At 45.2% G+C, this 27,991-nt stretch overlaps 1 protein-coding gene across 6 annotated transcripts in view; it reads left to right on the plus strand.

The window, feature by feature from the left end:
* Pacsin2 (protein kinase C and casein kinase substrate in neurons 2) overlaps positions 1 to 27,991 on the plus strand; it is a 105,431-nt gene that overhangs the window by 35,662 nt on the left and 41,778 nt on the right. For 4 of the 6 annotated variants that reach the window (XM_041672304.1, XM_041672308.1, XM_041672307.1 and 1 more), the window contains exon 2: positions 25,991 to 26,129. In XM_041672304.1, the coding sequence (XP_041528238.1) occupies positions 26,070 to 26,129 (60 nt within the window). In that variant the 5' untranslated portion in view covers positions 25,991 to 26,069. The other 2 variants (XM_041672306.1, XM_041672305.1) reach the window with 2 other exon arrangements.

The following is a 27,991-nucleotide window of genomic DNA, read 5'->3' on the forward strand; positions in this document are numbered from 1 at the left end:
AGAAAGAGACCTCTAACTGATCTGTACAAGGTGAGACTAGGTGACTTTTGAATGCTCGCGTCAACAGTAACATCAGTAACACTGACTAATAACAAATGCTCACGTGCACCATTTTCCCTGGCAATGGATTATTTCACCAGTCACCTAATTTAATTTTACTGCATTCTTCCTCTTGGCTCATTCCTAAAGTGACTCTTTCCCAGCCACTGCCATTTAGACATAGTGTCCTTGCTGACTGTATGGAAGGGGTTGAATTTGTCTGGGAGGGAAGCATGGGGAGGCAGTTTCTCCACCTGCTTAGCCATCTTGCATATAATTAAAGTCTTTATTGGTGAATAATATGTGTACATAGAAGTGTCCAGACATAAGTATGCATGGATTTTTACATTCATAGTACGTATGGTTCAAGAACCAGAAATAGGTCTAGTCTGTGTCTGTTGTGAGGTCCTGGTTCTATCTCAAGTACTGAAAGGAAAGAAAAAAAAAAGAACCAGAAACTCAGAAGCCCTCTGAAACTTCTGTTCCTTTCCACTTCCCTATCCTGCCCCCCTTCCCAGCCTCTTTGTGCAGGGGCTCATGGCTGTGCATTCTTGTGTACATACTGTACCCAAGATTTTAGCATCATTTTTCCCTTTTCCTTTCAGTTCTTTGTCAGAGTAGAAGAAATGGGGTGGCTTTTGCTTTTTACTCTGTTCATTTTGCATATTTGTGTACCCTCCTTCTTTGGAGACAGTTGCCCCATACTTATCTCCCGTCTTGTCCTCTGCATCCAGTTCCCCATTGTCTCCCACTAACTAGCTACTTTGCATTAGAGAGTGCAGCATGGGAGCAGAGTGCTAAAGTGGAAATAGTAAGGTTAGCCCACCCACGTAAACAAACCGTGGGGAACATAGGCCACTTTATACCTGCTCCTGAGATAGGGCAATCCCTCTTTTCTGTCCTAAGTAGTTGGACCCGAAAGACAAAGCGAGTCTGTCGGGTAAGTTGGGGAACACACACTTTGGTTTGGAGGAGTAGCATAAATTTGTTGCCTGGTTTTCAGGGAATGCTGAGATTCCTGGGGTTACTTTCTGAAAAGAGAGCTGTTCTGTGATGGCCCAGGCAGGCAGGAGCCAGCTGCAGTCAGAACCTGGTGCTTGGACTGTGAATGCAGCAGTGTGAGGAATGACCTTATCTCAGCAGCCAACAGGAAATGATGAAATGTGCTGGGAGAATTCGGCTGGGAGAGGGAGGTCAGACCGACCAGCAGGGTCGGAAGGAGGCAGGTACTAAGCAGATATGCCAAGTTAGGCGGCTGCAGCCAGCGTCTGACAGAAACGTGAGTGATTTTTAAGGTAGACCTGTCTGAAAGTAGAATTTCTGTGCTTTTTGTTGTTGTTGTTTTGTTCGTATGATTAACAGCAGTCTCACCTTGTAAGTATGCCTACTTAGTTTGAGAGATTCTTGACGGAAGTATTCGGCCAGTTCCACATTAACCAACATGGAATGTTTTGTCCTGCATTCCCTGAGAAAATGACAGTAAGTGCTTGATTCTCTTGTGCTAGATTTTGACCTGAGCAAAAAATGAAGACTGTGCTTTATAATCTTTGACTCTGTACATGGTTCCTTTTCCAGTGGATCACTGTGGACTGCTTCAGCATGGTGTCTGCCAGCTTGCATACCTCTAACTGCCTAGCTAATGAGTTACCTGAGTTAACTGTTTGTTACTAGAGGGCTCTTATTTCCTGACTTTCAGATGATATGTTTATTATGTATGCTGTTCTTTTCTTAAAAGCCAGAGCTAATCTATAGGCACAGAGAGAAATGCCAGCAAATGAGCTTTTCCTCCCCACCTGAGTCAGCTCTTTTCTCATATCTTAGACCCCGTGCCCTGACTCCAGTGCTAGAAACTTTATGCTTTTATCGGATATCAGACATTCTGTTTTAAAAACCGAGCAGCTTTATACACATTTAAAATTATTTCTTATCTCAAAAGTCATATTCTGGAACTGAAAATTGACTCTCTCTTTCTTTTTGTAGTACTGTAATTGTAATTAAAAGCTTAAACAAAAAAACTTAATGCGTAAGTGACCTTCCCTGCATGGCTTATTCTACTGGATCACCCATTGCCATGAACATTGAACCAGATAGTGGCCTGGTTCTGCTGTAAGCACTCTGGTGGCGCAGGCTGGGCCACCACATGAACACATGTTCTTGTTAGAGTCTCACCTGCTGTGATTTGTGCATATGTCTAGCACTGTTTAGGTCACAGGGAACTCTTCCACAGTATATGAATGTTAGAACAATCAGGCCCATCAGTTTTAGTTTTACTCTTGTAGCTGTGGCCTGCTCTTTCTTTAAACCTTCTTGATCATAAAATATTCTACTGAATATTCTTTAAGTGATGCACTTGTGAAAATAACAAAGCAGTTTCATAACTTCAAGCCAAGCGTGCTTTGCAGGTATGAGAGCTCCACCAGTAAGTAAGAATCTGCCTTCTTTGTTCCTTCTTTTTGTTTGGTTCTTGCTCACCCACATGCTAGGTTATTTGATGACTTAATTTCAAAGGGCTTGGTATTTAGAGTTGGAGGACTCTTGGAGCAGTTGTGGCTCGGCCTATCATTTTGACAAAGGAATTGAGACTAAGAAGTGTGGTGACTTGTTCAAGGTCACACAGCTTATTGGCTGAGTCTGGAAGCTAAGGTTCCTTTTCCGAGGTCATTACTTTTGTATGATAGACAATCTGCTTTCTCAACATTAAACCTTGGATGGCCCCTCTTCTCTCAGATCAGTGCAAGGCGGGAGGACTCACTCATGAGCCTTAGCCCTGACCCCAAGAGTTCATTTTCTCCTTTTCATTTCCAAACACTCAGCTTTTATTAAATAACAAGTTTTGATGAGTACTATTTGGCTTAAACGCATAATGAATAAAGTAGATTAATATAGAATATAATGTATAATGAGGTCATTATCAGTACAAAGGGCACTGACAGTTCTGTCTTTGAGAGATACTTTTTCTTAAAAATAAAGAGTTCTCTATTTCATAGTTTTTCCTGTCTTTCTCCTAAATTAGGTCCCAGCCAAGTGAGCCCCATTATGTGTTATCTGTAGATGAGACTGCCAACCCTATTAAGATCACATCTAGTAAAAGAAATGGACAAGTACTTCATTCTTCTTTGAAAGAGGAAACATGACAGGAAAACCCCGAACACAAGCTCCTGTTTCTTAGTATTTGTGTGTTTCAGTTCCTGCATGGGAATACTAACAGCTTTGAACTCTTAAGACAGGTTTGGCAGCATGAGAGACTTTAAAAAAATTATAATGTAAATAAAGAAATGATTTAGTTAATAAAATGGAATTTATTCACTGCTTTTCAGGATCTTTAAAGTTTCTTGGGGCAGACCAGTGCTTGGAGTGTGTGAGGTCCTGGGTTCAATCTCTAGAACCCAATCTTCACAAAGTTCTCTATAAAAACTAGTTGAGTCCTCCTGAAATTCAGGTACAAGCACAGATTGACTGAAAACAGTGAATGACTCCCTCTACTTGGGTATGGCTCCCTGTGTTACGATTTACTGTGTGAGTGACCCTGGTAGGTCCCACTGCTGGTGTGGGGGATTGCAGCAGATAGGGACAGACAGATACTCCATGCAGAGAGGGCTTAGATATGGAGAGCTTCTTTAGTGGATATTGGGAGGGTATAAGGGTAGAGGGTTATGGGGTAAGAGAGGGACAGAGAGAGAGGAGAGAGGAGAGAGAGAGAGAGAGAGAGAGAGAGAGAGAGAGAGAGAGAAGGGGAGAGAGCAGAGATCAGCTTGCCTTGGTAGGAAGGGGGAGGATTGGGAGTGGGCGGAGCTTGTCTCTTAACCCTTTAAGAGAACAAGAGTACTGACAGGAAAGGCCAACAAAATTATAACACCCTGCTGTTGTCCAAAACGTACTTACTTCTGGTACTCGGGGGGAGGTTATAGACATTTATTTTTACTTTTTAAGATTAATTTAGAGTATAATTCTTAAAAAAAAAAATCTGAAATAGACTGGGTGTAATGGTGCTTGCCTTTAATCCCAGCACTCGATAGGTAGAGGTAGGTGGATATCCATGAGTTCCAGGACTATCTGGTTTACATATTGAGTTCCAGAACAGACAGGGCTCTACAGTGAGGTCTGTATAAACATGATGGTTAAGGGGAAAGCTTTTACTGTAGATATGAGAGAGAGAGAGCAGCCAGAGGATCTGGAAGAGTTCAGAGCAGAGAGAGAGAACTGAACTGGACTCCAGTGCTATCTGTGAGAGAGGGAGAATAGCAGTGGATGGAGAATAGTGAACACAGGGAGAGAAGCAGGACAGAGCAGAGCCAACAGTGAGAACAGCAGGGTGATAAGGAGAATGAGTGTGTGTGTGTCAGGAAAGGGAGCCTGTGAGCTAGAGGAGGTGAGAAGGGCCAGGATTAGGATGGACTTTGGAATGTGTGAGAGATGCTTGTGATACCAACATGCACTTTGATATGCTGATAGGCACCTCATGTAGCTGTCCGGCCCTTCTGCCAGAGGTAAGGAAATGAATGACCCCTTTCGGTAGAGGGGAACCGGCTTCACCTGGACTACAGGAGGATTTCTGGAGGTTGGATAAAGGCCAGCATTCCTCGGGAACTTGTGAAGCCTGTCTGCTTATCAACAGTTGTGCTTTAAAGGAAGATAAGGAAAGTCTACTCAGAATCCCCCGTGACTGATGCTAGCTCAGGAACGCAGCCAGCCTTTGCTGGATGCCATGTCTCAGCATGGAAGAGGGTACATGAGCACGTATAGTCACAGACTATCAGGACATATACTGGTTATATCAGGTGTGAGCATCAGATAGGCAACTCATAGCCAAGGTGGAAAGTTTCTTCTGTAGGTTTTAAATGTCATAGAATTCTTTTTTTTTTTTTTTTTTTTTTGGTTTTTCGAGACAGGGTTTCTCTGTGGTTTTGGAGCCTGTCCTGGAACTAGCTCTTGTAGACCAGGCTGGTCTCGAACTCACAGAGATCCGCCTGCCTCTGCCTCCCGAGTGCTGGGATTAAAGGCGTGAGCCACCACCGCCCGGCTGTCATAGAATTCTTAACTTTAGGCTTTGAGTCTAAAGGTCAGCTAAGTGGTGCTTTCTGAGAAGTATATCTGTTCGTGATATATATTAAGTAAGATGCAGAAGTTAAGAGAGATAACCACTAAAGTTAGCTCTGGGCCTTCCTATAGCATCTCACCAGAATCACAGTGCTCTACCCAGCCAGATTCAAGCAGTCTGCACCAGCTTTAGAGTGGATCTTTGGTGCACCTTCTTCAGAGAACCTTGATGCAAGGTGCTTATGTTCTATTTGCTAAGTGACATCTGTCCTGTGGGTGGGCTTTGGCCAAAAGAGGCTGACAGAAGTTACCCTGAGGATGAGCAGGTTGAGAACTTGAGAGATCAACGTTTGTAGAGTGCTTCAGACATGTAGGCATTCACACTTCACGTGTCTTTGAAATTTATAACTTCCTGCATGAAATAGTCTTGTTTCCCCCACATTTTACAGCTGGGAATAAAGCCTAGAAGTTAAACCTTACCCCATCACTGCTGTTGCCAAGACTCAGAGTCCAGTTCTTCTCACCTTACTCATGGAAAGGGGATTTTGCTACTGATTGATGCTTTGCTTAGGTTCGTTTCAGATTATTGCTTGATAAATGAGTTTCCTGTTCCAAACTGCTGGTTTTGTTTGTTTTAACTAACATCAGTATCAAGTTAGAGCTCTCCTCCCTTCCTTCCTTCCTTTTTTCCTTCCTTCCTTCCTTCCCTCCTTCCTTCCCTCCCTCCTTCCTTCCCTCCTTCCCTCCTTCCTTCCCTTCTCCCCTTACCCCCCCCCCCTTCTGTCCATCTCCTTCCTTCAATTTTCAGTGTGTTGTGAGCACCAGCTGCAAATTGGTCCAGCGATCTTCTCTGGGGTGGGATGTTGTGGGCTCCAGCTGGTATGTGCAGATGAGCAGAATGGGTTCTTGAGAAAGTGACATCACCGTTGGATGCATACAGTGCCTACACAACCCTATAACACTTAACAGCCAAACCAAATTTTCCTGTTTTCTTTTTAAGCTTCAAAGATATATGGCAAGACAAATATTTGAGTAGTTACTTTCTGGAAACAACTTCTAAAAAGTATTGTAGTACTATGATTTTGTGGCATTTTCTATCATTCTTGTGGAGGTGGGCTCTGAACCAAAGTGCTGTTTTCTTTTGAAAATTCATGGTAGGTATATGGGACATAAGTCACTTCTGGTGGCTTGAGGATTCAGTCTGGTGTCTGGCCCATGCATGTGGCTATTTGTAAACAGTAACCCCCTTCCCACCAAGTAGCCTTAAAAGCCAGCCAAACTGTGTGCTGTAGAACTTTTGCTATCACACTGGTTCCTGCTCCTGGGATGCTTACCCCTTGGCCTGTGGCTTCCTAGTGAGATTCCTGCCTCAAACACCCTGTCTGTGTCCCGTGGTGCTTTTGCTTTTGGAAGAGGTTGCATACTGTGTTGGAAGAAGTTCTTTTTGTGATTGTGAGCCCTGTGAGAACAGAGCCCTTTGTGTTGGAGACCTGGGCCACAGGCATAATGAACTAGTTGTCACCACTCAGGAGGACCCCCACCCTATACACACTTTTCAGCAGAATCCTGCTGGTTCCACATAGCATCCAAGACAGACTGGATTCCATCTTTCAGATGAACGTTGCCTGAAGCCTCAGCAGTATTTTGCCTGATACGATCAGACGACCAGAAGATATGGTCTTGTGAAGAATCAAACTCACAAGTTTCAGAGACTTTGCCTGGTCATGTGCTGTGGCATTATCCTTCCCTTGCTGTTTCTAATTTTCGACTCAGTGACTGTCACCTCTAAGGCAGAACTGCAGCTCCTAGAGACATCTATCTGCTTCATCAGACCTTTCTTTGGGGCAGGGCCTCTGAAACTGCCGCCTGTGCACAGGAAAAGCATCCACTCCCCCTCTGTGGACACAGGCCCACAGAGGCCCTTTGTATGACAGGAAGTCCTACTTCTAGAGGGGTTGTCTCAAAGTGGAGGGGTTGGAAGGAGCTAGAGGGGCTGACCTGGGACACTCTGACTCATGTGTGTTGTTAATAATGCCCTTTGTCTGCTCTTGGGAACCTGATTCAGCAGCCGTTTGTTCTGGCAGACAGAACTCGCTCCTTCCCCTCTTGCCAGCCCTTGGTGAATGTCCCCATTTTCTGTCCCTCTGAACAGAGGACAACCTCCTGACCCACTCTGTATTTTTTCCCCACTTTGGTTAGAAGAGTCCTTCTGACTCACATGGATCCATGTGGCTTTTCTGGGGGTTGAAATGAAGCTCTTGAGTGGGGCATGAGAGCTTAAGGAAGAAGTCACTGACTAAGCAGACACCCCTGACTGGAGGATCTCCAGGGAAGTATTTGATGTGCCTTGACAGTGAGCTGTGGTAGTGTCTGTTAGGCTGGAGCAGAAGGGTGCGGAGTTACAGGTGTCCACAGAACTAGTACCCCAGGTGGCAGCGTCGTGACACACCTCTCTTGTGTAACTGTAGCCTTCTGTCACTTGTTCAAGACTGTTGATTCTGATCTTAAGATACTCTAAAGTGAGAGAAAAGCCATTCGAGCTGTTGGTGCATCCTGTGTGCTCTTCAGCTCTGATCCTTAGCAGATGTGTGTGGGGTGAAATGACCCGACCTCCCCCAGGGTTTCTCTCAGTAACAGCTTTGGCTGTCCTGGAACTCACTTTGTAGACCCTGCTGGCCTCGAATTTACAGAGATCTGCCTGCCTCTACCTTTGAGTGCTGGGATTCAAAGTATGCACACCACCACAAATAAAAAGATTTATTTATGTGTACATTAAATAGGTCGTGTATGCTCGTGTCCCTGAAGGCCATCTGGAGGTAAAGGCGGTTGTGAGACACTCAGTGCAGCTACTGTGAATCAAACTCAGGTCCTTTGGGCAAACAGCAAGCGCTCTTAACCACTGAACCATCTATTGAGCCCTGACACATATATTTTTTTAAGATTTGTTATTTTATGTGCATGAGTGTATGTGTACCAAAGTGTACCTGGGACTCACACTAAGAAGAATGTGTTGGATCCCCTGGAATTGGAGTTTACCTAAGATTATAAGCTACATAGGACTTGAACCTAGATCCTTTGCAAGGTCGACAAGTGCTCTTAACCTCTGAGCCACCTCTCTAGCCTACTGGTGAAGGGATTCTAATACTGTTGGAATATTACCTTGTCATTTTTTTGGCAGACTGATTTACACATTGTCACAAACCTATGTGGATATGTTAGTAAGCCAATGCATAGTTCTTTAAGCCTAATGCAAGCTTTGTTGAATGTGGCTACTTGGGTTGTTTGTATAGGATACTTGTATTTGGGGTAGAAACCCCCATCAATCAAGTATATTCCGTTGAAGCTAAGAAAATATGGCATTTATAATTTGGTGCTTCTAGATTGGAATACTTTCCCACTTTTAAAGCAATCATAGCTTGTAGAAACTCTTATTACCTAGTCAATCCCACCTTGTACAGAGGTGTGAGCAAGGTGTGGGAAGAGGAACTTCTGGCTTGAGCAGCCTACAAGTGCTGGAACCATTTCCTGATGTGGGATTTTCAGACTGATCCACTGTCTGGAACAAAGTAAGGAGGCAGAGTTTACAGGGATGTGAGAGGGTTGATTGGAGGTGTCTAGAAAGCAGTTAGATATGTGATTTAACCCAAGAACAGATGGGACACAAGGTTGTAGGTGGTTTGATGTATGGGAATGAAGGAGTTTGCTCAGGTAGAGTGTGCTGTGGGAGACAGGGCCTGTGACAGTAATGGCAGTCTTGGCCAGAGAAGGTGACAGTGAGGAGTGGGAGGAGCAGGGGGCCTTCTGATTGCTATTTGTTCTCTGCTGAGGGAGAGAGGGCAGGGGAGCGGGGGGGGGGGGGGGGGGGGGGGAGGTAGATGGAGGTCTCTGGGTGTTGCCAGTAGGCTGCTCAGAACGAGGCAAGAGGCTGGCAGTTGGGTTGGTAGCTTTTTTTCTAGGCAGGTAAGAAGGAGCTGACCATAAAGAACTGGCAGTCCTCCTGCTGTGCCCTGGGACTGAAGATGTAGCAGTGGTTAGCCCAGGACTATTGAGAAGAAATGTGGTGGGTTCCAGGCCATAGCACAGAACACTGAGGAGAAAGAATTTTCACATTATAATCCTTTGAATTTCTGGTGTCTCTTCCTCATGAATGTGAGCATTAATTCAAAAGAAAACCTGTTTCTTCAGTGACAAAAGCAGGCTTTATGACTATCAGCAGGGCTCTCTGAAAACAAGCACTGAGGGTTTAAGACAGTACCTGCAAAGTCTGAGGGAGAGAGGAATGTCGTGTGTGTGTGTGTAGCCAACATTCTGGGAGGCACTTTGCCATTCATGAAGCAGGTAGCCAATGGAAGGACCTCCCAGAGCCTCACCCTGTTTTTCCTCTGTACCAGATAAGACAGGCGGCCTGCCAGCCTCATGAACCACAGGCGCATTTCTCAGTGGAAAGGCCTAGCCCATCTTGTAGATGCACCCAGCTTGCTTTCTTTCTTTCTTTCTTTCTTTCTTCTTCTTTTTTTTTTTTTTTTGATTTTTCGAGACAGGTTTCTCCGTAGCTTTTTTTTGTTCTTGTCCTGGAACTAGCTCTTGTAGACCAGGCTGGCCTCGAACTCACAGAGATCCGCCTGCCTCTGCCTCCCGAGTGCTGGGATTATTAAAGGCATGCGCCACCACCGCCCGGCCCAGCTTTCTTATTCGAAGGAAGAATATTGTTTCTCCTTTCTCTTGTAAGGCATACACTGAGTCATTTTCCAGGACCCAGACTCGGGCCTTAGTTTTCTTCCACACGTCTCCCCCAGTGCTTGTCACTCACTGAGTTGACTCAGACATGTATACTTGATTAATATTTAAGTGTGTCCGTCATACTAAGCACTGGGGATAAGGAAGAAAATGAATAGCCCTTGTCCCCAAATAACGGATGGCTGTGCTGTTCTGTGTATGTCCAGTTTGAAATGTAAACCACTTTCCTGCCTGTCCTTTATGATGGCCGTGTGTGTCTGTCCTGTCAGTTCACCATTGTTTTCTTAGCTTTGGAGTATTTGACTTGTCTCCAGTTTTTGTTGTTATAAATATTACTGGGATGAACATTTTGTTCAAGCTATTTTTTCCTTTGTGTTTATTTGCTTGGGTCCTATTCCCCAGAGTAGAACTACAGAGTCAGAGGTTGGGAACTCTTATCAGCCTTGTCTATATTTCCAGATTTTTCCATAAAGCTTTTTGACAGTGTAAGAGTATACTCCTGTTTCTTATAGCTACATCCCAAGAAGTTATTGACCGTTTTATCTCATATTTCACTGTGTCCCATCTGTATAGGTTATGCCTCACTAGTGAACAGTGCCAGTTTTCAGGTACTGAACACGACAACAATGTTGGCCTTTCGTCCCCTACCCCCAACTCTCCCACATGTTCCTGTGTGGTGCCTGGGTGTGCAGTCCAGTACACAGTGACCTTAGGGCCAGGTTGATCGAGGAGACCCTGCTCTCTATAGCTGCCAGTTGAGACCTCCTCAGTGGTGGTCACAGCAGAAAGGGCGGTGTTAAGACTTTGTATTAGTTTGGCTGGGTCATTCATGCCACCTGGTTTAGCAGATGCCCATGAGTGCTTCTGCTTCTGTCTGCTCCAGCTCAGTATCCCTCGATGGTAATGCAAACCGGTGAGTTGTCAGACAGTGTGGTTTTGGGTAGTGTTTCTCAGGATGACCCAGCAGTTCCTAGTACTCTAGAGAAATGAAGACGTACGTTCTAGAGAAATGCAGAGACCTGTACACTGATGGTGGAAGATACAAAATAATCCCACACTAGTGCAGAATTACGTACAATGAAGGGTTATTTATTTAGGGGAGACTACTAGATCACTGCCCTAGATCACAGTCCTCTGCATGAACAGGAACAGCGTCTGGCAGCCAGAAGTGAGAGCCAGAAGCAAAGAGCTCGAGCACATGCTTTACAGCTGCATTTATAGTATGAGACCATGCCCAAGTGGGCTAGTATCTTAAAGGCTATTGGCTGAAGGAGGTGAAGGCGCTCCCACAGTAGTACACAGTTATTCAATATAGTTCTTTTCATAATAGCCCAAGAGCAGAACTTGTTAAGCATAAACAAATGGGAGTGTGTTTATACAATAAAATGTTACTTAGCATTAAAAAAGAATGAAAGACTGATATGGGCTACAATACTTAACTTCATAGGCGTTCTTAGTGGAAGAAGCAAGACCATATCATGTAAGATTCCTTTAATATGAATTATAAAGAGAGGCCAACCCTGAGTGATTGTTAGGAGTTAAAGGGAACAGACATGACTGCTAAGGGCCATTGGATGTGTTTGGTGTGATGGAAATGTTCTCAAAATGACTGGTAATGCTGACACAACTTGTGGGCTTCATAAATATCACTTTATTCATTTTAAATGGATAGATTATTCATAAGTTGTAGCTTAGAAAAGTTGTTCTGAGAAATAGCTGTTTTCAATAGTCTCTTGCTAAATAATTCCCTTCACTGGTCGCTCTACCCATGCATGGTTCTGGAGACTGAAGCTAGGGGCCTTAGCTAGGTAGTCATTCTACTGTTGAGTAATATCCCTATCCTGACTTTGGTCTCCGCTGGACAAATGTGAATGGGACCTTTTCATTTATATACATAGAATTCCATTCTTTTTGCACTTCTCAAATTTTGATTTCCAGTATTAAACACAAAGTTTTAGTCAGTGGCAGCAGAAGTGGGTGGGACTTCGCGGTTCTAAGGGAAGCCACCAGGTAGCCCAGGTTGTGGAGTGGCTCCCTCTCCAGGCCATGTCCCTATGGGCACTTGTTCCTGTCCTTGGGTAGAGTCTCTGGTATTGCTTCCCACTGACTTGCTGGCCTGAAAGCCATCCTCTTTTTTTCCCCTTCATGGCAGTTAAAGGTGTAGACTGTAGGAGATGGTGTGTGAGGTGGTTGTTCCTGCGGGGTTGGGTTTGGGGGTGACCTCTGTGGCATATGTATTCTCATTAAGCAAAGCCTGTGCCACCAGGAGTGAAGAAGTCACGAGTCTGTTGACATGCTCTCCTTTGCAGAGGACAGAACAGTGTTTTTGGAGGAAAGTGATTATCCTAGCCACTGAGCAGTAGTTGGGCTTTGTGTGTGGGGTGTGTGTGTGTGTGTATTTTTTCTTTTTTTGGTTTTTCAAGACAGGGTTTCTCTGTAGCTTTGGAGCCTGTCCTGGAACTTGCTCTGTAGACCAGGCTGGCATTGGACTCAACAGAGATCTGCCTGCTTCTGCCTGCTGAAATTGAAGGTGCATACCACCACTACCTGGCTAATAGAATATTTTTTATTTTTATTTTTTTTAGTAGTTGGTTTTAAGTGAGCTTGTGCTTCCCTGCTTTGTTTTTTTGGTTTTGTTTTAGCCCTGACTCTTTCCAGCTGACTGAGAGTGATAGCACCTGGTAGTAAGTGTAAAGCCCATTCACAAGCATTGCCCTGAGCCAAACCTCCTCTTAAAAAAAAAAAAAATCACCATTGTTTTGATGCTAAGTAGTTTCCTGTAGTAGTTTATCTGAGGTCTGATAATGCTCAAATAACTCAAGACAGGCACTCAGGAGACAGTACTTAGTGACAGTGAGTGGTGAGTTCCTCTCTTCAAGAGGAGTGACAGTGACCTTCCGTTTGTATGGAGAGAGCTAGGTAGGGCAGAGTATATTTCTCCCTCGTAGGAGGAGCGTCTGAAGCTGGTGGCAAAGTAGCTTACCTAGGAGTTATTTAGGCAGCTTGTAAAGCCAAAGTGAAGGCCTGGAGTGCAGGTTTCCTGATTCTCTGCACTGAAGGTTCTATTTCCGCTCAACCTTGAGAGCAAAAGTGATTGAATATTTCTAGTGAAAACTGTGTAGGCTTCCTCATGGGGTTGGCTCTTTAGGAGCTGTGGGCATCTGTGCAGTTAAGTCTACTTACCCAGTCCTAACTGGGTCACCTCTCAGCATTTTTCTTTCCATTGGATTCCTTCTGTGTATTTTCTTATATTACTGTTGGCATTTATGTATTAATACTAGGTTTCAAAATGTGTCATTTTTGTCCTTTTAAAAGTAACTCTATTTTGAGCCAGGTGGTGGTGGCACACACCTTTAATTCCAGCACTCGGGAGGCAGAGGCAGGCCTGTGAGTTTGAAGCCATCCTGGTCTACAAGAGCTAGTACCAGGAGAGGTCCCAAAGCTACTGAGAAACCCTGTCTTGAAAAACCAAAAAATAAAAGTAAAAAGTAGCTCTCATTTAGGTTGAAAAAAGCTTTAGCTGAGTGTCCACGTTACATTCCTAGGGCCCTTGCCATACAGAGGTATAGAATACATTTCTGTGAGGTCATTCTTAGACATGACTCTGACTTGTTCCCATTACAGAAGAAAAATGCCTTCGGGAGACCACTTAAGAGCCCCAGACCTTCCCTGGTGACATCATGTGGGTGAGCTGATAGCTGACAGCTGGCCTGAGACCTTCTGATTTTGAACTTCCTCCTCCCTTTGTGATTCCTTCTGAGATAGTCATTACCCTAGAGCAGGCCTTCTGAAAGTGACAGACACCTGCTCCTCAGCTTGTTTTCTTTGTGCTATTAGGATACAAAAGGCACCAGGCAACAGTGTTACTATAGGAAGAATCCATAACTTCTTTTTGAACTGATATCTCACAACCTGTCACCCTCTGTAACTTCTGTCTCCCTCTTGGTTCCATTTCCTGAATGCCTGGTGGTTTGTGTCCTGCACAGATAAGCAGCACAGAGCCAGCTCTCTTTGTGGGCTCCAGGTGTGGAATGAAGACAGGCTGCAGGGTAGTTGGGCAGGCATCACCCAAAGGTGATGCCAACTGTGGCAGGCTGTTGGGAGGAGGTAGCTGAGCCTGAGGACCTGGCAGAGCAGGGCCATTAGTGTTTATGGACTCTGCTTGGTATGAGTTTTGGCACATAGCGCAGTCCGGCAGAAGGAGCTTCGCTGACTTCTGAAGCCTGCTGGGCCGAGAGCAGCAGCTGTCCTGTGATGCTTCCTTTCCTGTAAGAGTCAGAAAGGAAGGTCACGTCTTTCATTGGCTGTGGTTCCAAAGATGAGGCTTTAGCAAGTACTTTCTGCTTCAGATTTCCCTCCTGTAAACAGATTGACTTGCCTTTCCCTGGGCTTCAGAACTGTAGTGATAGGAGCGGCAGGCTGTGGCCCGGCTCCCGGCTAGCTTTACCCGAAATAATTACACAGAAACTGTATGTATGTATGTATGTATGTGTGTATGTGTGTGTGTGTATATATATACATAGATATATATAATTTTTGTGATTTTCCAGACAGGGTTTCTCCGTAGCTTTTTTTTTGTTCCTGTCCTGGAACTAGCTCTTGTAGACCAGGCTGGCCTCGAACTCACAGAGATCCGCCTGCCTCTGCCTCCCGAGTGCTGGGATTAAAGGCGTGCGCCACCACCGCCCGGCCACGGAAACTGTATTCTTTTAAACACTCCCTGGCCTGTAGCCTCTTATTGGCTAACTCTCACATCTTGATTAACCCATTTCTAATAATCTGTGTACCACCACGAAGTGGTGGCTTACCGGGAAAGATTTAGCATGTCTGACCTGGTGGCTGGCTCCATGGCGTCTTCCCAGCATTCTGTTCTGTCTACTCCACCTATCTAAATCCTGCCCTATCAAAAAGCCAAGGCAGTTTCTTTATTAACCAATGAAAGTAACATATAGACTGATGACCTCCTCCATCACAGAACCATCTTCATTTTTCACTCTTGAGGTCCGATATTCTCTAATCACATTCTGCTGCTTTTCTGACAGAAAATAGTTTAGAAACTAGATCTCTAATGCAGACATAGAGGTGATAGCCACAGATCTTCCCAGAACTACCTCAAGGTATTATTTGGTTGGTTTCAAAAATACTTACAGTTCTGTTCAGTTTCAATGTCATTGATCCGTAGGGTTGATGTGAGACAAGCATTTGGCAAAATGAGGTTTTGGGTGTATGTGTATGGGTTGCAGAGGGTGGGTGAACTGAGCAATCTGCTGGGTAGGTGGGTGTACTTTGTTTGAAGAAGTCCAGGACTGCCTAGCTGAGCCAGCCCTATGTCCGTGACTGGTCTCCAAGGCATGCTGGATCTTCCTTTTGCTTGGATCTGTGGGTTGGGTGGGATGTCCTACCTTGGCATGAGCTCTTCATGCTGACATGGCTCCCACCTTCACTGGGATGGTAGAGGAGAGATTGACCCTCACACCAGGACTTACAGGGTGAGTAGGAGTTGACCCGGAAGGCAATCTGGGGCAGCAGTATGTTGTATTGGACTACGTTCACAGAGGCTGAGGCCACTGGGGAGGTAGGGCTGGCCATAGTATGAGTCCTCCGAGGATCTTCTGTCATTGAGAGCAGTTAGAGAGCATGTCCAAGAAGAGGTCCTTGTGGCAGTGAGCATATGAGTGTGACTGAGCCTGGGCTGTCTATCAGATGTACTGCCATGGTATCCTCAGTGTAGCACACGCAGTGCTGGTCTGCTTTAGAATTTTGCCTTTGCTGAGGTTTATTGCATGAATGTTCATCTCTGTACTCCTAACTAAACATGAAACACCTTACTCATCTGGTAAAATTAGACAAACCTCAGGGCTTCTCTTTACTTTTCCTTGTTCCGCCACTGGGGAAGAAGCCCGGGAGACAAGTGTGTCAAGGGGCTGCTGTTCTCTCAGCACTGAGGACAGTGTGAGTCACTGTAGCTCTGCTGGTATTTCAGTACCAGTTTATTTTTAAACAGTTCTGTGCAAGCAGAGTTTCCTCATGGTTTCTGTTACTAAGGCTCCATAATATTTCCTTAGGTCTGTGTGCCTTATGCTTTCATACACTCTTTGGGCTTTCTTCTCCCTCAAGCTGTCCTGGTCAGGGTAGGAAGCAGTGTTTGCCCAGCTGCAATAGCAATTCTTTCTAAGTGGGAAGAGTCCATTGTTGCTGTACTTGTTAATGTTGGGAAAAATGGACTGGTCTGTGGATGGGTTTAGTTTAGGAAAGTATGATTTTCCTCAGCCTACCCTCCCCTGTGGGAAGAAGGCCACTGCAGTGCTGAGTGAAACCAAATAAGGCAAGCCCCACTTTTCTTCTTAATTGGGATTCTTAAGAGTTTGTTTTCAGGAAAATGGTTCCGTGCCCTTGTGGTGCTCCTAAGATCTCCTGCCTCTTAGGAGCCCACTCTGTAGTTTGGGCTCGCCTGTGTCACGTGCCTCTAGCCAACTTGATTTTTAGGTGATTGTTTCTAGGACAACTGCAAGTTCTTGTCTTCAGGGAGTTGCTTCATGGAAGCAGAGTGTTAAAAACTATGCTCCCACCTTCATTATTTAGACTGGTTGAGCGCTGGGCAGCCTGACTGAACCTTTAGAATCCAGCATGTTGTGATGTATAGTTTCCCATTCATTGCTGAGTCGAGTGCTCTACACAGCATTCCAGAGAGAGAAGTCACTATTTGCTGATCTCTATCACTTCCTTTAAGGAATGTTCCCTTTTCCAGATGAAGTCATTGGAAACAAATAGGTGTGGCAGATAGCTGAGTTGAAACACGTGTTTCTGCTTAACCAATAGTGTGAGGCCATGTGTCAGCTCAGGTCTGAGCACCCACTGTGTGCAAGGTGGCTTGAGGACTAGAGAGACGCAGGAGACACTGTCTTTCTTGCAAGAACTGACTGGATACACGCTGAAGCTGGCAGCAGAGGAAAGCCAGAGGCTCAATGCCTCAGCTGCACTGAAGGGCTATAGGGCTTCCTGTATGGATATAGTTCTGAACAGGGCTTGAGCTGTCATTTTTCTTTTCTTTTTTAAAATTCATTTATTATGTATACAGTGTTCTGTCTGCATGTATGTCTACATGCCAGAAGAGGGCACTAGATGGTTGTGAGCTACCATTGGTAGCTGGGAATTGGACGCAGGACATCTGGAAGAGCAGTCATTGCTCTTAACCTCTTAGCCATCTCTCCAGCCTGAGATGCCTGTTTTTCCTTGATCTACTAAACCCACTTGTAATGAGTAGAGTAGTCCTAGGCTTCAAGAAAGAGAGCCCAGAAACTTAGAGGATTGAAGGAAAGACCTATAGTAAAATGGAAGAGGTGTTACAGTTGTAATAATAAAAGACGTCTCCACTTTAGATAAAGGCTCCCATTAGTTTCCTTCTGGGGATCTCATCTCCTTGAGTCAAAATCACTCAAGACTCTTGAGTTCAACTCACCCTAAAGCCTTTGGCAAGTTTAAACAGAGTGACTGGTATCCGAGGAACTGGGGATGCTAGAGTCAGGGCGGTGAACAAAAGAGGGCAATGATACAGGTTCATGCCCACTCAAGAGTTTCCATTTGTGGCCTGGTAGTGCAGACTTTTAATCCCAACACTCAGGAGGCAGAGCCAGGTAGATCTCAGTGAGTCTGAAACTGGCCTAATCTACTTGGAGTTTCAGGACAGCCAGAGCTATTTAGAGAGACTGTCTCAAAACAAACAAATAAAACCCAAAATACAAAAAGCCAATTGCGGTCTGTTAGAAATTGAACGTGCTGTGGGAGTTGAAGGTACTAGCGTGCTGCCTGCCTCACACAGGTCTGTAGTGTAGGAGGAAGGACAGTCCAGGCAGAGAGAAGGAGTGAACTGTACCTGGTAGTGCCAGCGCCAGTGAAGTAACTGCCTGGTTGGAGTTGTGTGCCGTGGCGAATGCGGGTGGCAGGTGAGGGGTGGGGTGAGGCTTGCTCACTAGACAATTTGGTGAGAAGTAAGCAGGGCTCTAGCTGTGGAGGCTGCTGCAGGGGCATGCAGGTGGTGTAGTGTATTATTAGGCTGACATAGATTTAGAGAGGGTCGTAGTGTTGAGAATAGACTGAAGTGGGACTGGGTGCTGGGAACATGCTAGGAGACAGATGACAGCAAAATGCAGAGGAGAGGTGATGGTGACAGTGATGATGCCAGAGGGAAATGGGGGAGAGGAGCTGACAGAGGGGAGGGAGGCCAGCCTAACAGTGCGTGGGAAAATCTTTCTTGAAGCTGTGAGGGTGTCCTGGAATGTGGTCCTCTGGGACCACTTGTCATCCCAACATGAGGTCATTCATGAAACAGAATGTTTTGTTTTTAGCATGTGTTGTATTTCAAAAGCATTTAGTGCTGTTAGCTGACATTTCAAATAGCTTAGGAGGCTGTAAATAATAGGTAGACATTCCCTTCACTACCAGGGGCACAAGTGTCCACGGAGGACCGTGCATCTGTGAACTCTTGAGAGATCCCAGGTGCTGTCCTCCAGAGGTAGGGTGTATGTTGCTGCTGCTAGTTCCTGTCTCTGCACAGCCCTTGTGCTGGCTACCTGGAGTCCCATACTTTTCTTTTCTTTTTTTTTCCCATACTTTTCTTTTAAATTTCTTGTCTTTTCTTTCCTTTTCAGACAGGAACTTGTTGGTTGGGAAAGCTGGCCTTGTCAGTTCTCCTTCCTTAGCCTCCCTGGTTCTGGAATCACAGCCTGTGTCACTTCTCCTAGCTCTGGTATCAGCATTTGATGGCACTGAAGTAGCTTTTTTGTTTTGTTTTGTGTTCTGCTGCTACACTGTCTATCAGTAAACACCTGCTCTTGGCTATCCTGGCTGAACTCATCTGTAAAATAAACTTGCAGCTGAAATGGGTCTTAGGAGAGAGTAATTTCTCATATTGAGGAGAGCTAAGGACAGATACAAAACACATACATGCTTGGTTTTTAAGATTTATTTTTAATTATATGAATGTATGTGTGAGGGGAGAGGGCATGTGAGTGTGGTGTAGGTGCCGGAGGAGGCCAAACACATTGGATCCCCTGGAGTTGGAGTTCCAATGACTGTGAACTGCTTAACATGGATTCTGGGAACCAAACTTGCATCATCTGCAAGAGCAGTACATACTCTTAACTGCTAAGCCATCCCTAGCCACATGCTTGGTTGTTTATTGTTTTGTTTTTTGGTTGTGATTGTGGTCTTGGTTTTTCGAGACAGGGTTTCTCTGTAGTTTTGGAGTCTATCCTGGAACTAGCTCTTGTAGACCAGGCTGGCCTCGAACTCACAGAGGTCCACCTGCCTCTCCCTCCGAAGTGCTAGGATTAAGGTAGTGTGTCACCACTGCCCAGTACATGCTTCGTTTTTAAAAGCATTTTTCTAACTTTCTTTGTGCCTTTCACATCGTGGATCCTGATCCCGCCCATTTCACGTCCCCTCACATCTGCCCTCTGCCCCTGCACCCCCCAATAAGACAATAAATTTTTTTTAAAAGAATAAAGGAAAAATCTCATCATAGAAACTCCAAGGGTGAGTGAGTCAGTCACACAGTAAACCCTTTATCCATACATCTTTACGTGCAGGCGCTCTTGCAAGGAATCCCTGGTTTGGTTCAAGGCCCCTGATGTCTGTTATTACCATGTCTTTAGTTTTGAAACGCAAAGCACAGAGGTAATGTGGATACCTCATTGGTCCTCACTGGATCTTTTGGTACTGACCTCTTCTGTCCTCCTGCCCTGTCCAGTGAAGGGCAGGCCTGTCACCTTCTCCTGTCTCACTATTAGGAATCACCTATTCCTACTTCCTATCTTTCTAAGCCCTCAGAGGCCATACTTATCTCAACAAGCCTCTGCCCCTCAGACTTTTTCCTCTGTCCTAGAATTTAATACACTACGTGACTCACTTAACTGCATGCCAGGGTATCCCAGAGCAGTCTCAGCTCCAGGAGGGCAGGGACAGAATTTGTCTTATTTATTGCTACTGTTCTGACACCAGTTTAGGATAGTTCCTGGTGCATGGTAGATGGAATGAATGGGTAAACGGGCCCCTGTGTAAAGAATGTTGAGCACCCCACCTCCCTCACCCCAGGACTGCACAGTAGCTTAGAAGTTGCAGTCAGCTGGGCAGTGGTGGCACACAACTTTAATCCCAGCACTTGGGAAGCGGAAGCAGGTGAATCTCTGAGTTCGAGGCTAGCCTGGTCTACATATCAAGTTCGAGGCCAGCCTGGTCTACTCAGAGAAACCCTGTCTCAAAAAACCAAAAAGGGAGAGAGAGAAATTTGTAATCATTTCCTAGTAACAGAAGAATTTTCTGTGGAGGTCATGAGTAAGAAAGAGACCTCTGTGACCAATGGGCCTGCAGAACAGACTGGAAAGGCGATGTGGGCACATCTGCTTCCCTCTGTAGCTAGTATTTAGCAAAGATCAAAGAGGAGGTTTCCTGCTCTTCTTTCAGGGGAGACGGGCAAGCACAGCACTTAGACGGTCTTGCTTTCTGCAATAACCTGTAGGCCTCAAGAACGGCCTCTTGGTTTTCCTTTTGGAATGAACTAAGGGGATTAAAGAGAAGCTAGAGGTCTTATGTAACACATCCTCTGTTTACCTGATACCTGTTATCAGGCCAGAAATGGTAGAAGGAGGTTGTGCCAGCCTCCACTGGGACCAAGGGCAACTGTGACATCCTCTGTTAACCTCTAAGCCTCTGCACATTAGCAGAAAACTGGCTTTGGGACCAGTATTGAACTTCAGTAGAAGTCATGGGAAGCAGGGACCTAGTTACTCTTGCTCCATCCTTATTCCTGGATTCTAAAGGAGTGCCTCTTAAAACAGGATTGTTTAGTGAGTGTCTCTGGAGGGCTCACTGTGTGCTGGCTTTAGACAGTCTCACATTGTGGTTCAGGAGGCCTGGAGCATGTTCTACAACCCAGGCTGCCTTGAACCCAGCAGTCCTATTACCTCAGCCTCCCAAGTGCTGGGATTACAAGTATTGGCCACCAGCCTGGCTTTTATAATTAGGATTTTCTTGCTCTCAGGTTGCATGTTTATTGTATCATTATTGTCAACTTGACTGGATTTAGAATCACCTAAGAGACATAAATGTAGGTGTGTCTGTAAGGGTGTACCAGGTTCAACTGAGAAGGGAAGGCCCACCCTAAATGTGGGCAGCAGCATCCGGTGGTTGGGGGAGTGGGGGTCCTAGACTGAATAAAAAAGGAGAAAATCAGCTGAGTACCAGCATTTGTTGCTCTCTCCTTTCTGGCCGTGGGTGCAGTGTGACCAGTTAGCTCACACTGGGGTGTCTTCCTCCCCGTGATGGATTGTGTCATCAAACCATGGACCCAGATAAACCCTTCCCACCTAAAGCTGGTTTTGTCTTGTATTATGTTATGGCAACAAGAAAAGTAGAAAAGCATCTCCTTTGAGGGGCAGAGTAGCCTGTAATGTTCTTGTCCCTTAATTAACTGGGATATTAAATGTTAAGGCCTCTGGGAGAAGCTGGAGTGAGGCACTGCCCATTGCCCTACCCATGATGAGCAGCTCACTGAGTGGCCGCAGAAGCTCTGCGTCTAAGAGATCCAAAAGGGAGAAGAGGAGGGAGCCCTTAGCTGGGAGTCCTTGTGCATTCACCAAGTCATTCACCTGCCTAGACTGGTATTAAGACTCTTAATGTATAATGTGTGTTTTTGTACTCCTGGCCGGTGTAATGGCAGATCCTTGTGTTTTCATCATTTAGCTAGCTTCATCTTTAATACTGAATATTTGGAGTAACCTTCTCCCTCACCAACAGCACTGGGAAGTCCTCAGAACTCTGAACATTCTATTCAAGCATTAGAACTCAGTTTCTTTAGGATGAAGTCATCAGTCAGTTTCTGAGTGCCAGACAGTGTGAACTGTATAAACCATGTATCAGGCCCACCTGTCTTTAGGAAGAACTTTTCTAGAGTTCTTTAGTAACTATTATCACCAGTGTACCCCTGAACCTAGTGCCTCACTTTGTCACTCAACCATACCTTAAAGCCTATCTGAGTCTCTTAGTGCCTCAGGAGGTGGTCTGTTACATCCTACCCCCAGGGGAGGGTGTGAATCATGAGAGGACACCTGCTTTTGAGATCCCTTTCAGTAGGAAGCTCCAAAACCACAGCCTGTTTCTAAAGGAATGGCCTTCCAGGCCTGCAGCAAGCTGAGTTTGAGCAGGACGGGTGGAGATGCAACAGACATTGTGGAGCAAACTTTTGCTAGATGCTGGACTGTCTTAGCGTTTTAGTTTTGTTTTCGCTCCCTCCTTGAGCATCTGCCACTGTGACAGTTATCCGAGCAAACATTGTAATGGGAATAAGTGTTTATTTTGGCTCAGGGTTTCTGTTCATGGCCATGGCTCCATTGTTTCTGGTCCTGTGGTAAGGCAGAGCATCACAGCAGAAGGGTGTGGTAGAACAAAGCTGCTCATCTCCATAGGGTCTGAGAATCAGAGAGAGAAAGAGGCCAGGGCATGTTCCCAGTGACCTTCTTCCAAGTAGGGCCCACCTCCCAGTGATGCCATTATATTCTCAATCTTACACAGCAAAACAGTTTTGGGGGGATTAATCCTTTGATGTCATCAGAGTTTTCTTAGTTCTCTTATCAGCTGAGTAGCAAACTTTCAAAACAAGAGCCTTTGGAGGATACTGTACTATACCCAACCACAGCAGGTGTTGGACCAGTGCTTTCTGGATACTCAGCTTCCTGCCTGCAAAGTGTATAGGGGTTCTGAGGAACAAGAAACCTGCTTAAAGCTCAGCATAGACTACCTGCTGGTACTGAGAGGTGTGCAGCACATGCAGCCCCATGTTCTTACCATGTACTCCCAGGTAGAACAAAAGACTCATACCTGGCTAAAGCAGCCTTGCTATATTTGACACAAACATGGCCACCTCTAGAAAAAGAACCTTCTTTGGGAGCATAATTTAGCCATTACTTTGTGACTGAACACCTGTGTGACATCAGACAGCTCTTCTAGTTCCTTCCTTGATGGTCTTTGACTATCTATAGGGTTGAGTGTGGCTCGTTTTGGATGCAACCTACCTGTTCTTCATGGTAGCTGGTTCTCACCCAGAAGGGAAGGCTCTTTGATTAGGGTCCATACTAGAAGAGAGAGCCAGAGTTTTGTGCTGGAAACCCTGTTCTCTTGGGGTCTGGTTATGTCCTGTGCCCTTTCCTTTTACCTTAGAGCTGTTTCTCTGCAGCTCTCGGTATCCTCAGTTACATGTCTCTCTATGTAGTCCTGGTTGTCCTGGAACTTACTATGAAGATAGGCTGGAGTCAAATTCACAGCAATCCTCCTGCCTCTACATCCTGGGCACTAGGATTAAGAGTGTGTGCCAGGCTAAGAACTCACATCTTGATCCACAACCAAAGGCGTAGGGAGACCTGAGAATCCCAGAAATCTTTTGAAACCTCAGAGTCTACCACTAGTAAAACACCTTCAACAAGGCCACACCCAATCCTTCCCAAACAGTTCCACCAACTGGGAACCAAGTGTTCAAACATGTAGCTTATGGAGGCTGTACAAATTCAAACCACCACACTCTTTTTGTCTTACATAAATATGTTGCTTTATTTTTATAAATAAGCTTATCATGTATGAATATGTAACGTCCTAGTTTTTCTTAAGTGTATTGGTGTTTTGCCTACGTGTGATGTTTGTGCATCACATGCATTCCTAGTATCTTTGGAAGCCAGAAGTAGGTGTTGGATCCTCTGGAGCTGGAGTTACAGACAGTTATGAGCTGCCATGTGGGTGCTGGGAGTCAAACCCAGGTTCTCTTGAAGAATAGCCAATGCTCTTAACCTCTGAGGCAATTTTCCAGCCCACATCCTTAGATTTTAGTTCAGTAAGTACCAATAATTGCCTGTTTTATTTCACTTACAGCACAAAAGGCAAAGCCTTTCTTCTGTGTGCATTTCACTAACCTTAACATCTAGTCCTTTATTTAGCTCCCATTCTAGCCTAGACTAGAATTATTTATGTACTGAACATTTATGATTGAACAGGGTCTTACTATGTTGCCTAGCCTAACCTTGAATCTCTGGACTAGGGAGTCCTTCTGCTTTAGTTTTCTGAGAAGCTTGGGGTTAGACACACAGTATCACATGCAGCTATATTTTTGAATTTTATTTAAGAGAATTGAGGTGTAGCCCATGATCTGTTTGTATCCCTGGCATTGGTCCATTCTTGAGATTTAGATTCCCCCGCCCCCCCCCCCTCTCTCTTTCTCTCTCTGAAGCAGGATTTCTCTGTGTAACAGTCCTGGCTTAGAACTCAGTTTTGTAGACCAGGCTAGCCTTGAACTCACAGAGATCCATCTGCTTCTGTTGCCTGGGTGCTGGGATTAAAGATGTGTGCCACCATATCCAGCTTGAAACTTAGAATCTTATTTATTGGATGAATAAATGAGACTTGCCAACAGTAGTTGATAATGAATGAGAGCCACCAACAATGCTACAGAATGCTCCTGTGTGATCCTGAATCCTGAGCACTGATTCTGTCACTTAAATGACATCACCAATTACAGATTTCTAGAGATGAGATTTGTGTTGACCCATTTTGACCACCCATATATACAGGAAGCCCTGTTGCCCATACCTTTGAGCCACCTGCCTGTGAAATCTTGGCAGTTTGCCCTGCGTTATGTGGAGAGACTCTTGTTCTCTTGTTCTTCATGTGTATTTTAGAAAAGGAGAAAGGCTGCGGATTAAAGCAGTAAACATTCACTTCCAGGAGCTAGAAGGAATAAAAACTGAAGCCAGAGGTAATGGCAGATACTTAGTTTTCATTTTGTGCTGGGGTTGAACCCAGGGCTTTATACTTGCTGAGTCAGCATTCTCCACTTGAGCCTTACTCTTCCTCATTGGTGAAGTGTTGAAAGCTTGGTCTTTGGAAGTCCTCTGGTGTACTAAGGCAAGAAAAAGAAAAGTCATAGAGAGGAGGAGATAAGCTGGGACTGTGATGTGTAGATATAGTCTCTATATATGATATATGTGTCTATGTATATGATGTATAGATAGTAAATGCAAAGTGGCTGGATTTATGATGTGTATAGAAAACCATTTTCTGCTGGGCCTGGTGGCACATGCCTTTAATCCGGAGATAGGCAGATCTCTGTGTTTCTTAAGGCCAGCCTTGATGCACAGCAAATAAGTGTGTGCATAAAGAGCATATAAGCTTCCTGGCAGCAGGTGGCCACCGGTCCTTCACTGAGTAAGGGAAGCTGACAACCTCAGAGAAAACACTTTTCCCAGAAACAATAACTAACAACAACAAAAAACAACAACAGCAAAAACATGTTCTATTCCCTAGTGTTTCTCACTGTCTTTTGGGAGCTTACTGGATGGACAGTTTTAGAGTGCCAGGTGTGTGCCAAGTAACTCTTATTTGTCCTTGCTAACTATATTAGTCAGGCTTCTCTAGAGGAACAGAACTGATAGGATGTTTTAGAGTGGCTTACAGGCTCTGGTCTAGCTAGCTAGTCTAACAATAGTATCTCCCAATGGCAAGTCCAAGAATCCAGTAGTAGTTGGGTCCATGAGGCTGGGTGTCTCGGCTGGTCTTTACACACCAGAATCCTGAAGAAGTAGTCTCTGATGCCAGTGAAGGAATGGACTTGCCAGTGAGAGCAATGGCATGCAGGCAAAGAGCAAAAGCCTCCTTCCATGTCCTTTATATAGCCAAGGATGTGTCTGTGGATTAAAGGTGGATCTTCCACTTCAAAAGATCAGGATTAAAGGTAGGTCTTTCTACTTTGAATGATTTAATTTAGAAAAAAATCCCTCCTGGGTGCACCCAGTCCTTTTGGTTTTAGTTAATTCCAGATGTAGTCAAGTTGACAACCAAGTAACTAACTTCATACAATGTGAGTAATGCGCCCTGATCTTTATTTGACTAAGGCTGGCTCTCAGAAGAGCTTCTGTGGTGTCTGTCACTGGTGACACTGTAGTCAGTTGAGTTCCTGAGGCATCTCTGGGAGGTATGTGAACTGAGACTTGAGTGGTGGGACAGGGAAGAGAAGGTGGGACAGGTGGGATAGGGTAGGAGACACCAATATGCTGAGGTGGGTGCCATGCATTGAATAGCGATACCTTGATTTTTGTCCTGGAATGGGGAAACTACAACTGTCTGTGTTTTTCTTTCATAGGTCTCTCTACAGGTTTTGAGCATCTGAAGTGAATCCCTGAACCAGAGTGTCTGCTGCCATCCCCTCATCCTCTGCAGAAATGTCTGTCACCTACGACGATTCTGTGGGAGTGGAAGTGTCCAGTGACAGCTTCTGGGAGGTAATGTCTCCTCTTTTAAACATAGATCCCAGGTTGCTGGCGTCCAGTGTACCTTTGTGGTTTTGGTAGAGTCAGAAGGAAATGAACATTAACTCAAAATCAGGTGGGAACTTGCCATCAAATTGGTGGTGGCAGAGACAGGACATTGATTTTTTTAGGGATTATGGGAATGTTCCAGCCCTCAGAGGAGTTGGGAGTTCACTTGTCTGGAAAGTCCGATTTTTCACTGAGATGTGTTTGTGGAAGGTCTTGCTGGTTTGCCCTCCAATGTTCTTGGGTGTCTAGCGCTGTGTGATAGATAACAACACACAGCAGTGACCAATTTCACAGGCAGCTTTTACATATGAATGACCATGATGTGACATTATTTTGCATAATGCAGGCCAGCGACCAGAGGGCTGAACAAAGGGCCAGGATCTTGGTAAGAGCATCTGCCTGTCAGCCTGTGTCCTGGGAACTCCCTTCCTGATGAAATTACCTTGTGACCCGTTTTGTTTCCGCAAGTTATTCTCCCCAGCCCACTTAATTTTTCCTGTCTACTAGTTAAAGAAAAGCCAACTGTATTCTCATTGTTGTTGTTAGTGGTGGTACTAGGGATGGAACACAACAAGTACCTCATGCATACTAGGCAGGGGTCCTAACACTGAGTTTCCACTCCAGCCAAGGAAGTAAAGTCTTGACCGTAATTAACCCCCCTTGGAAAAACCCTTGGAACTTTCTTTTCATTTTGGGCTACATGGACAGGAGGACTGGGCTTTCAGCTAAGTAGCATGTCAGCTCTGACCCCAGCTGTGCTGTCACTAGCTATGTGACTTTGGACAAGTTGTCCACTTTACCCAAGCCTCAGAATAAAAGGGGGCTAACTCTGGCCCCCAAAAGAGGCTGCCAGATGGGGCTATAGTCTTTAGCACTGTGTGGGTGCCTTCTTGACAGGAAGCTCCAGAGGAGGAAAAGGTGAGTGTGCAGTCCTGGTGTTTGCTGGGGCTAACATGTCATCTGCTGTTACAGGCTAATGGAAACAAGACATCACTAATGCTCCGGTTTTAAAAGATAGAGGACTCAAACTTCACTAGCACTTTTCTTTTCTGTTTTCTGAATGACAGAACTGATTGGCTAAATATTTTATTTTATTAAAAGTTCCTACTTAGCTAGATGCAGTGGTTATATGCCCATAGTCCCTAGCACTGGGAAGCCTGAGGCCAGAGGATTGCTTCAGCTCACGAGTGGGATACCAGGCTGGACAACTCAGCAAAATCCTGGCCCCAGAACGAAATAGAACAGAGTATGCATTACTGAACAGATCGTGTATGAGATCCTGTGAGGATATGGCAGGGCATGTAGAGAACAAGTCTTGGGACTTAAGGGGTTGCTGCTATAGGTGCCGAGTGAGTGGAAGAGAAGGAGCAGGCATGATCTTCCCAGACTAGCTGGCCACATTGGAGGCTGGAATTGGAATCTGGATGGCAAGAGACACCTCTGCCCTGGAAACATTTAAGGCAGCAAGGGCCATAGGGACAGATATGTTGCCAGCTGCTCAACAGCAGGGTATATTGGAAAGGTTGGAAGCTGCTTTAGAGCTGTGGCTATAGACATCATCTGGAGCAAGACTGGACTTGCCCTCTGCCCCTGCAGATACGGGTGTGTGGGTAGGCAGGCCCCTCTTGCAGGACCACAGAGAAGCTATGACCCCACTAGTGTCACAAAAGCACCTATGAAGCTGTGTTGTCTGTGCCTCTGTGTGTTCTGTGCTGGGTTGCATTCATTCTGACGGCCCATTATGCATGTACCCAGAAACAGTTAGGATCTCTGTGCTTTTCTACAGCCACGGCAAACTCCCATAGAACATTTAGAAAGCCTTGCTT

The sequence above is a fragment of the Microtus oregoni genome, unplaced genomic scaffold, assembly GCF_018167655.1.
Source record: "Microtus oregoni isolate MIOR12 unplaced genomic scaffold, Mior012 000022F_ref0000154, whole genome shotgun sequence".
In the NCBI taxonomy this organism is placed as follows: domain Eukaryota; kingdom Metazoa; phylum Chordata; class Mammalia; order Rodentia; family Cricetidae; genus Microtus; species Microtus oregoni.